The 10,810-nt window shown below is 52.3% G+C and overlaps 2 protein-coding genes across 2 annotated transcripts in view; one reads left to right on the forward strand and one right to left on the reverse strand.

Annotated features, from left to right (window-relative positions):
* Positions 1 to 328: 328 nt before the first annotated feature.
* MRPL27 (mitochondrial ribosomal protein L27) lies at positions 329 to 4,981 on the reverse strand. Its single transcript, XM_012726120.1, has 4 exons — positions 4,925 to 4,981; positions 2,636 to 2,761; positions 2,211 to 2,278; positions 329 to 715 (listed from the first exon to the last, which is right to left on the reverse strand). The coding sequence occupies exons 1-4, from the start codon at positions 4,962 to 4,964 to the stop codon at positions 509 to 511; spliced, it is 441 nt and encodes a 146-aa protein (XP_012581574.1). The 5' UTR covers positions 4,965 to 4,981; the 3' UTR covers positions 329 to 508.
* Positions 4,982 to 5,048: 67 nt separating this feature from the next.
* EME1 (essential meiotic structure-specific endonuclease 1) overlaps positions 5,049 to 10,810 on the forward strand; it is a 6,975-nt gene continuing 1,213 nt past the window's right edge. The window contains exons 1-7 of the mRNA XM_004684999.2: positions 5,049 to 5,107; positions 6,657 to 7,428; positions 7,514 to 7,641; positions 9,444 to 9,533; positions 9,627 to 9,748; positions 9,930 to 10,053; positions 10,224 to 10,339. Of these exons, the coding sequence (XP_004685056.1) occupies positions 6,669 to 7,428; positions 7,514 to 7,641; positions 9,444 to 9,533; positions 9,627 to 9,748; positions 9,930 to 10,053; positions 10,224 to 10,339 (1,340 nt within the window). The 5' untranslated portion in view covers positions 5,049 to 5,107; positions 6,657 to 6,668. The remainder of the gene's footprint in view (positions 5,108 to 6,656; positions 7,429 to 7,513; positions 7,642 to 9,443; positions 9,534 to 9,626; positions 9,749 to 9,929; positions 10,054 to 10,223; positions 10,340 to 10,810) is intronic.

Raw genomic sequence — 10,810 nt, forward strand, 5'->3', positions numbered from 1 at the left:
TGGGACTCTTGCCCAGCTCCATGACTATGCCTCCGGGAAAGGGGCATGACCATACTGCTTCCTCTCCCAACCTCAAGGAACCCCCCACTTTCCCAGAGCCTTGCCTCTGCGGGATTCAAGGGGAGCAATGCCCCCACCCTGACCCGACCGTCTCCTCTTCCTCCCCTCCTTCCCCAGTTCCCCCTCAACACAAAGTTCCCTCTGTTTATTGTCTCACTGACAGTCCTGCCTGCTGTGAGGTTCCCCTGGGTGTGCACTAGGGAACAAGGGCCAGGGCCAACAAATCAGGTAGCAGCTTCCTCTAGGTTTGTCGCCCCAGTACCACAGATTGATGAGCCCTATTAACTTTATTTTTGGCCCCAAGGCAGGTCTCCCAAAGGGTTCACAGTCGATCACTTCCATCTTCCCATCAGACTTCCGTGGGACAAGTTGGCACCCAACTCTTCACTTCTAGTGCCACCCTCTTGTCAACTGGATTCCAATCTGTCCAATAGCCTCAGCCAAGAGCTCAGAGCATAGCCACCAGCTTGAAGATGCCCTCAGGCTTGGCAGGAACCACGTGGACAAAGGTCTTGTAGAGCACAGCGCCCTTCGGCAGTCTGGTAACCAGGTCCACAGCCTCCACGTTGCTGGGACTGGGCACGTAGACCTCCTTCGTGTAGCGGACTACCCCCTCCTCCAAGGCGTACAGGCACTTCCTCTTCCCCAGCCCGACCTGCAACACACACCTGATCAGCTGGAGGAAGTTCTCATGAAGATCCAGGTCCTGCAGCTGAAGGAGAGGGTTCAAAAAACTCCAACCGGGGTTCCCCTCCCTACTAACTGGCACTTTCTTGGCTTTACTTCCAGGCTGGCTGCAATAGAAGGTGGGGGGAAAACTCTAACAGCCAGTCCTGGTAGAGGCTCAGCCCCTCGGCACTGACACCTGGACTGTGTCTGTGCCGCTGGCCAGAAGCCATACAAACCCCCAAGCCGGACTAGCAAAATGCCCTAATCCCTGCCCTGGGGACTTGTTTCACTTAAACTTAAAAAAGGCTGAAATTTGCAGATTAAGCTCTAGTTTAATATTCACTTTCACCTACATAGTTATCTGTGAAGTTTAGGCCCCATGGAAAGTACATGCCAAGCTGTATGGATGATGTGCAGTAAGATATAACAACACCAGCTAGTACTGACTGAGTATGTTGTGCCCTGTATATCCAGTAACTCACTTAATTCCCACCGTGTGAGGCAGGTACCACTTCTAAACCTCTGTTTTTCAGACAAGACATATGAGCAATGAGATTACATTAGCTGTGTATTATATAGACAATCTTTTAATTGTATGACAGTAATTCTCATTTAGAACTTGAGACTGCGTGTGTATTAATTTTCACCCAGGCAGTCGAGCATTATTCAACATTTTTCTGATTAAAAAGTGGGCTCTCCACAGGGATTACAACTGAGATGAAAAAATGCACAAAATGATGTAAAAATTAACTATTATATTAATAAAAAAAATTTTACATGTGCAATCAATTCACATACGATGCGCATTTTGAAAGAGTCCTGGTTACTATCAGTCTTTCTGTACCTACTAAAATGTCCCAAACCAGAGAAGAGGGGGAATTGAATACAAAACAAATGCTTGCACAGCATGTGAGCATAGTATAGATCAATGTTAACAGAGAACTTTCCTACTCCAGAAAATAATTCCAACTAGCTGAAACTGAAATTCCTACCTGGTATGGACCTAATTTTGGGGGGATTCTATTTTATAAAAACTCAAGCATTCTTTGAGCAAAAAGGAATTCTTAGAAACAAGGAAAACCGAATAAACTGAAATTAGTTTCCCAAGATTGAGAAAATATCTTGAGTCACTAGTGATCCTCCTCCTCACTAGTCATCGTCTTCCAGAACTGAGGGTTATAACGAACCAAAGAACTAGGCAAATGCTCTTCCGGGCAAAACTGGACTGGTTCCATTCCCAGCTCTGGCACTTGGACTCTCTACTCTCCGTTTCTGGCACCTCATCTGTAAAACAGAGATGGTGCCTGCCACCTCACTGGATGGGTGCAGGATGAAATGGGATAATGGAGCCCAGGAACCAGCACAATGCCTGGCATTTGGCAAACACCCAATAAGGTAGTCGTTACTGTTATTACTGTGCTTAGGTAAGTGGAGAAGAGGTCCTAGAAAAGGAAAACTGGGGGAGCCCCCGAGCAACTCACATGGGCGCCTGGGTGCCAGCGGAAGTGGCGCTGAGTTGCCAGAATGTTGCCAGCATGAACATAGTGACCTGGAAGAGAGTCCACAGGATATGGCCCTGAGTCCCAGTGAGGCGCAGTATAGCCAGCTGCTGCGTGTTCCCACCCAGCCTCTGAGCTGCCCCTGAAAAAACCACCCCCCAGAGGGTCTACCGAGCGGCCTGCCCCCTCCCCAGTCCCATGGAGAGAAGTCTGACGTCTACGTGATCTTCTCCAGGCCCCTTCCCCGCCACCAGCCTCGGTCCCTTTCAGCCAGAGCCAAATGCGCAGGGGAGCAAAGCAGAGAGCACAGGATCAGCCACCAGCGTGATTCTCCTGCGTTTCAAAGGGACGCAGAGGCCAACAGAGCAGGGCGCAGCCGGGAACCGAAAAGCAAGGCACAGCCTCACCCTCCATTTTCTTGATGCCGTAGCGTTTGCCTCGTGACTTTCCACCAAGGTTTTTGGAGCTGCCTCCTGTCTTCTTGGATGCGCATCTGACAGCGAGAGCTGCCACCTGAGGGGGGTTCAGCAGGGCTGCAATTGCAGAGACAACAGAAATGTTCAGACAGAGATGCTTCCCATCACAAGGCCATCTGGCACACTGAGAGGGACAGGCGAGGGGAGAAAAACATGTGCAGTTATGCATTGACTGTGTGGGCTTTCAGGGAATGTCTGGAAGCCACTGGCCTTTCCCCAGGACAGTGGACAAGTCATTGCTTGCAGTGTTTATGGTGTAAGCATGCATGAAGTGTATGAGTGGCCCTGGGAGGAGGGGGTGAGGGGAGCAAAATACTGATGGGAAAATGTAAACACCATCTACCCTAGATCCCGACACATTCAGCCCTGTCAAGAAACACACATCAGAGACACAGGACACCACACTGGCTGTTTCAGCCTCACTCCCCACCACGCCCTCAAGGCTCCACGGCCCATGGAGGGGCCAGACCACAGAAGCCAGCAACAGAACACCCAGAGAAACCTGCTTCAGCTTTGCCCACCACTTTCTCAGCTACCCACCCATCCACTGCACGCCAGCCACTTGTAAACAAACACAACAGCTCCTCTGGGGGTGGCGCCCACAGGCTCCTGCCATCCAGAAGGCTCGGCCTTTTCCAGCAAGCAGAAGTCCAGCCAAGGGGACCCACACCCTGTGCCTGTCAAGCTGCTCTGCATGCTCGTCCTAAAGTGCCCAATGGCAATCATGTCCTCCAGGTAAACGGTGCCACCACCCAGGCAGCTGCTCAAGCAGAAACCAGGAATCACTGCAGATTCCTGCCCTTGCTTACCTCATGTACCCAGCTCCCCAGCAAACTCTGGAGTCTGCCTCCAAAATAGCTCTCACATCCATCCTTTGCCTCCAAGTTCACTGCTAACTTGCTGGCTAAGTCTCTCCTCAGGGCTATCACAGCTTCTCTGGTTTCTTCATCTTCACTCCTGCCCTCTTTCAATTCACACAAGACCAACAGTTGGTTTCTCAAACTGCAAAATTGGGTGAAGTCACTCCATGCTGTCTCTTGTTGGGCAAGATGCTGCCCAGCGTGGCGTCCACTCTGGCCCTGAGAGTGAAGGGCCAAAGTGACGGGCCCACTGTGTCGGCCTGTCCAGGGGCAAAGTGACCAGAGTTGTGCTTTGTGATAATTCATGCCTTTTCAATTCATCTGTCGGCGAAAACAACTGGGAAGGAGTGAGGTAGGTGCTGGGAGGTTCCTCAAGGCTATTTTAGGGAGCTATGAGAACTCCTGTCTTGGAAGGTTTCAACAACAGCGAGCTCAGGCACTGTTCTGTGCCTCTCACATCTAAAAATGAGTTACTGACATTGACACACTGCAGCAAAAGCTGACCCTCTGGTTCCACAAATTGTGGTTTGTCTTTGTGCCAGACAGTGGTGGGTGATGGGGGTCTCAAAAGACAGTTTCTACCTTCTGGGTGTTCTGTCTGGCCATAAATAAGCACATAAGTAGTACAAAAAATGTGCACGTGTCTTTGTGAATGTTGGGTGGCCAGGAAAGGTCTCTACAGAGGTAACATCAAAGTTGAGACCCAAAGGATGACAGGAGGCCTTGCCTGGTGAGAGCTGGCAAGGAAGGACTTCACCCAATTCTACAGTTTGAAAACCGACCACCGGCCTTTGAGAACTGAAAGAGGGCAGGCATGAAATGAGAGACCAGGGTCCTGGGCCACATCACCTGTCCTTCGTGTAACACAGGCCAGAACTGCGTGGAGGCCATCGCCGCAGGGGAGGGACTGTCGCTAACCAACTTCCTGCAACAGGAGGGCTGAGACCGAAACCCTTCTCCTGCCGGGCACACTGCCATAAAAACTGAGCATATTGCCCAGAAAATTGAGACGGTGTTTTGAGGACCTAGGTCTCTGTTCCTCCAGCCTACCTGTTTCGGGACCAACTCGCACTCCTAACCAGCTTCGCTATCCTAACCCGCCAGAGCAGCAGAGCTTTCCTGTCGTCAATTTCACAACTGGAAGGAAACTACCTGGCCCTCAAGTGAGGGAGAGGCACGTGCTTCTCAAAGTACCACCCTCAGGCGGCCAGATCCGTCACGTGACCCGCTCCAGCTGCCGCCCACACCGCCTCCACGCAGTAGTACGGTCTCGGAGGGGCCAGCCCCCACCCCCCAGGTTTCCGCGGGGGCGCCATCCGCCTCCACCTCTTCCCCCGCAATGGCCCCCGCGTCTGGTTACCAGCTGTGCGTGCCCTCAGCGCCAGGACCGCCGACGCCATATTTGCCCTACACCTGCTTCCGGTGTCAGAAGACTTCGGCTTCCGCTTCCTGAGATCTACTTCCGGGTCCTGCGTGGCGGTTGAATGGGCGGCGGGAGACGCTGCGGGTGAGCGCTCGGGCTGCCGGCGCGCGCGGCTGGCAGGTGGGGGCCTCCTTCTGGGGTACCCCGGCCGTGGTGGGGCGGCGGGGAGGCGGGGTCTGGCGCCGTGTGGACTCACCGCCCCGGCCTGGTGCGGCCCTGACGGGAGCGGAGCCGGCCCGCGGCGCTGTGAACCTACCGAGGCCCTGGAGCGGGCAAGGATGAGCGCCCTCCCTAATCGTTCTTTATATATTTCTAAGCGTTTGTGATGTGCCAGAGACTATGCTGCTCTGCCGAGCGCTGTAAAAGACGCATAGTTTCTTTTACTTCTCACAGTTGTTATTATCCTGGTTTTACTGGAAAACCGGAGCCCAGAAATGTTATCTGGCTTATCTCTGGTCACACCAATGGTGTCATTAAATATGTGACCAAAGGAGGACTCCTGCACACGACCCAGCACTACAACTTAAATGAAATTTGCAAGCGTGCTGTTGTGTATTCCATTAATGCGGTATGCCAGAGGGCAAATCCATATAGACAAGTAGATTCCATGTTGCTGAGGGTTGGTGGGACAGGGACCGGGCAGTGAATGACAGCTATGGGATTTCCTTTCAGGGTTATCAGATATTCTGAAATTAGGGAGAAGTGAAGGTTGCACAACCTAGTGAACGAACTAAAAACCACTGAACTGCATTTTTTTTAAAGATTTATTTATTTATTTGTACAGAACTGGGGTACAGGCCAATGAGAGGCTTGTGGAGGGTGAGAGGCTTCACCAGAGACAGAGCGGGAAGCAGAACAGGCAGATCGACGAAGTACACTGCTGAGGGGAGCAGCGGGCGGGACAGGAGAGGTCTGCCTCGCCATGTGGTTACCTCCGGGGCAGGCGGGAATCGAACTCATGCGGAAGTGGCTTTAGCTTCTTAGTGCAGTACTTTAACCCTCTGCGCCACCAGGGAGGGCCTGAACTGCATTTTTTAAAGATTTATTTATTTATGCATACAAGTGTTGGGGGGGCAGAAGGGTGAAGTGAGAGGACTCACCAAAGACAGAGTGAGGAGCAGAACAGGTGAATTAACTGAAATACACTGCTGAGGGGAGCAACCAGGGAGACAGGAGCCGTCTGCTGTACCCTGTGGGCCAGCTCTCTGGCTGGGGATTGAGCTCATGCTGCAGTGGCTGGAGATAACCTTCATAATGCTGTCTTTAACCCCTGCGCCACCAGGGAGGCCTCTGAACTGTATAAAGTGAATTTTATGGTATCCAGATTGCTTCTCACTTAAGGATGACTTTTGGCATCTCCATTTCAAATTCAGAGAGCAAAAGGGAGTGTTGTTGAGTCTTGTTACTATCCATTAAAAAGTTTGCAGTAGTAACCCCCCACTTTGTTTATAGCTCAGCTTGAGCTAGAAAGGACTTGAGGGCTCCCATTAGACTACAGCATAACTATTCCAAATTCTAGGTCAAGTGTGCTGGAACCTTGTCTTTTCCTGTTTCTCTTTTATTTGTTTGTTTTTAATCTCAATTTTTTCCCCATAAAGCTTGTCCTTAGAACATGTCCAGTGGACTGAATTCAGTGTTACAGTCTGTGTGTCATCTTTCTTTCTCTTAGAAATTGAATTTGATGGATCTGAAGAAGTCACCGTTCTTGCTGGAATCCAGCGATAGTGACTCTGAGGAGTTGCCAATATTTACCTTCCTTAAGAAGGAACCAGCTTCAACGAAGAGAAGCCACCCTGAGAAGGAGAAGATTGTAGTGTTAGACACCTCAGATTCGGAGACCTCTTGTCCTCCATCACCAAGGTTGAAAGACCCACCATCTGCCCCCCACACATCTCAAACTGTCACACAAACAGAGCCAGTCAGGGTGCTAAGCAGTGGAAGTGAGGGTGAGGAGGAATTTGTTCCCCTGGCTAAGAGGCTTGCTTGCAAGTTTTTGACCCACAAGCAACTGAGTCCTGAGGATTCGGACTCTCCAAACAAAATAAATGAAGGCGCAGCACATGACTGGAAAAAGCAGCCTTTTCCAAAGAGTCCTGATGTTCCCCTCCAAGCCACCTCAGAGAGACTTGCATTCAATAACAAGCCCTCTTCAGTAGTTGATCCATGCCACCAGCTTCCAGCCTACCAAGCCACCTGCCCTGTCCGGTGCCAAAGCTGGACAGTGACCAACACAAATGCCCAGGCCTCCTCACCTCAGAAGAGAAGCAAGCCTAGTCAGAAGGTGCAGAGGAGAATCACAGAAGGAGACCAGCCCCAAGAACAAACGAGCCGGAAGAAAAGCACCCTGAGACGAGAAGGGAAGAAGGCAGCACCGGCTCCGAGGCTGAAAGCCCAGAGGCCAGAGGAGTGCCTAAAGCACATTGTCGTGGTGCTCGATCCAGGTCCTCCCAGCACCTGTCTTTACCTGGGGCTGAGTTACCTGCTTTCTGGGCCACCCACTGACAGCCTCTTCCCCATCTGTTGCAGTGCTTTTGCAGATGGAAGGTGGGGGCCAGCTCCTCGGAGCGCTGCAGTCCATGGAGTGCCACTGTGTGATTGAGGCGCAGGAAGTGCCTCGCAGCGTTACCTGGAGAAGAGGGGCTGGTCTGGCTGAGGTAGGAGCTCGCCTCTCCGCCCCATCTTAGTGTACAGGAGAAATATGCTTTTAGTCAAAAAGATGTTTGTCAGTCATGGCCCCAGCAGGGAAACAGATGGCACACTCAGGAGATTTGGAGGAGAATTTAACGAAGGGACTATTTTCCAGGCGTGGGCAGGGTCCCGGCAACTCTGAGGGTCAGCTCAGTACTTGAGGGTAGTGACGGCGTAACCCAGGTTCTCCACCTCTGGCACTGTTGCTGTCTTATCAGACAGTTCTTTGTTACGGGGACTGACTATTGGTTGTAGAATGTTTATTCCTGGCATCTACCCACTGCATACCAACGGCAGCCTTCCCAGTCGTGACAGCTGAAAATGCCTGCAGACATTGCCAGTCATCTCTTGTGGGAAAAATCATCCCTGGTTGGGAACCACTGGTTTAGCTGTTGCCATGCGTAGGCCTGAAAGGATGATGGGAGGAAGTAATTACCGAGTGCAGGAGGGGAAAGAGGCCAGTGTGGAGAGGAACACCCGGCAAGAGGCTTCATCTCCAGCAGTGGCGTGTGGCAGCCGCAGGTGACCCCAGGGAAGGGATCCCGGAAGGCAGCACCCTGCTGCTACTCCCCTCTCCCTCCAGTCTCCTTCCAGCTCCCCGCAGGCCATTCCTAGCCAGAGAGCATCAGACCTTTGACGTGGCTGTGCAGCTTACCTTCTCGGCAGGGGAGACTGCCCAGAATCCTAGTGCTCGCCCTCTGAGCTTGGGGAGTGAGCAGGCTGTTTGGTCCCATCGACTTCTAGTCGCTACAGCCTCTTGCGCCTGCCACTCCTCTTGCCTGCAGATCTGAACACTGTACCCGTCATTTGCAGGAGTCTAGAGATGAAACGTGAAGGCTTTTCCCCTCTCTTGTTAGCTCTCCTAATTTTCAGGGCAATTAAACACCTATAATTTGGGGTGTCGGCAGACTTTATATCCAATAGCAGTTTAGCCTCAAGCACTTCTGCATTCCCTCCCGTGTTTCAGTAGCAGTCATCCTGTAAGGAAGGAATTCTGAGCTTCATGTCACAGATGGGGAAACTGAGGCTCAGCTCCGAGAGGTTTGGAAAGCCTTGTCGGGAAGCATGGCCCATTGGTGCGGTGTGGGCAGGAAGTAGAACCCAGCCCTCCTCCCACTCAGACGTCCCTGCAACCTGGGCCTGGGCTTTTGTTTCTCTGATTGTGTCTACTGTGCTCTCTGGCCGCCAGCCTCATTCAGTTCCCACAACCAAAACTCTGCAGAAGTTGGGTTCCACAGTCACTCCATAACACTACTGTGGCAAAATTGAGACAGCCTTGGCTTTGTTGACATCCCAGCTATGGTGAAGAGGAGGTGCTCGCATAGACTGGAGTTGCCCTTAGGATTCTTGTCGTTATCTCACAAAACGTATGTTTGTGAGGGTCACACATCTCACTTAGCGTCTACCCTCAGACCAGGGTTACTTATTTGTACCAGTCCTTTGAAAGAATTGCTTTGCCTTCCATTCCCCTTTCCAAAATGTATGGGGGAGTTGGCAGTTCCCCCTCCACCCATTTCAGCTGAAATGGGCCTTCCTTTCCTGCTGCCTCTGAGCTGTGATGTACACCAAGGGCTGGGGGATAGGATCGTGGCTTATCTCTTGCCATCATGGTTGCATGCGGAAGAAAAAGGATACCACAAAACAGGCCAGACTGACTGTTGACGGGGGGCTTGGGGGGCTCATTCACCCAGAAAGCCTGGGTTTTTCTCACAGGTGCTGAGCACCTGCTGACCTGCCTCCCCCTGCTGGGTTCCGGGTCCTTTGGCAGGATGGAGAAGAGGGCTGGGTGGAAGAGCCCTCGGTCCTGGTGCTGCTCCTGGCAGAGGTCTTTGTGTCCATGATCTACAACTTCAAGCAGGTACGCAGAGCCTGAAAGGTGAGTGCCGAGACCCAGGACAGGCCAACTGACTAGAGAGCAAAGCACCAGTGCAGATTCTGCTTCTGCATGCAGGGAAGTCTGAGCAGCACCGAGAGGGAGAAGGAAACACTTCGGAGCTTTGTAGCTGACATCACAGCCAGGACATCAGGGAAAGCGCTGTCATTGGTGATTCTGGACCAGGAGAAGTACTTCAGGTTTGCATTTGTCCTGGAGACTTAGCATTAAAGGGGGCAGCTCTTGGATCAAGAGGAGTAGACTCACTTCTCCTAGCTCTGGGCCCCGACAAAGCCCATGGGATTCTTTGGTCCTGTCGTCTTTCTCTTCTGCCTCAGCTCAGCCTGGAGCTGCTGCCCTTGACTTTCTCCCCTGCTTCAGTGCTCCACATCCGCCAAAGAGAAGGAAACAGGGAGTGGCAGAGAGAGAACAGGCCAAGGAGAAGCAGCAGAGACAACCAGAGCCCAGCACAGGGTCTGTGGTATCTAGAGTAGATATGGAAGAGGTAAGAACTGTCGCCTGAGTCACATCTCCTACTGAGAGTAAAATGCCTGCTGGGAGAGGGGAGCAAAGGGCCTAAAGGGAGCCAGGGGGCTGGGGTGCAACTCAGTGAACAGAGAGAGGCGAACCTCAGAGACCCTGGTCTCACCCAGTCCCTCTGCTTCTGGATCTTAGGCATTGGTGGATCTGCAGCTACACACAGAAGCCCAGGCTCGAATTGTGCAGAGCTGGAAAGAGCTGGCTGACTTGGCATGTGCATTCACAAAGGCGGTGGCCGAGGCACCCTTCAAGTGAGTACCCTCAGCAAGGCCTGGCTCGCCGCCCAGCCATGTTCTGAATGTGGCTCTGGAACCCTCATGTCCTTTCCCCCTGTACTGTTGCCAGTCCATGGACTCATGTTTGAGGCAGGAGCTGACCTCTCACTGGGGATTCTTGCAGTGTCCTCCAGCCCATTCTCTGTGAGATACTCTGCCTCAGCCTATGTGCTAGTGCTTTCTGTAAGCTGGCACAAGCTCACCCGTGGACCAAGTCACCAGAATCCATCTCAGATCAAGTCACACTGGTAAACCTTCACAAAGCACTGTTTTAGCTACGCAGCACAAGGAGCGTTCCTAGAATTTTAAATTAGAAGGGACCTCAGGCCCTCCCTGGTGGCGCAGCGGGTTAAAGCACAGCACTGAGAATCTAAAGCCGCTTCTGCATGAGTTCGATTCCCGCCTGCCCCGGGGTGACCACATGGTGTGGCAGACCTCTCCTGACCC

This window comes from Condylura cristata, unplaced genomic scaffold (genome assembly GCF_000260355.1).
Source record: "Condylura cristata isolate star-nosed mole 26May11 unplaced genomic scaffold, ConCri1.0 scaffold00017, whole genome shotgun sequence".
NCBI classification, from domain to species: domain Eukaryota; kingdom Metazoa; phylum Chordata; class Mammalia; order Eulipotyphla; family Talpidae; genus Condylura; species Condylura cristata.

Bases quoted from the DNA above. Each gene is read 5' to 3' on its own strand.
- MRPL27 (XM_012726120.1), bottom strand. From the start codon at position 4,964: ATGGCGTCGGCGGTCCTGGCGCTGAGGGCACGCACAGCTG. The intron at 2,762-4,924 runs GTAACCAGACGC...CTGCAATTGCAG, and splicing joins GCTGAGGGCACGCACAGCTG to CCCTGCTGAACCCCCCTCAG. The intron at 2,279-2,635 runs GTGAGGCTGTGC...ACTCTCTTCCAG, and splicing joins CGGCATCAAGAAAATGGAGG to GTCACTATGTTCATGCTGGC.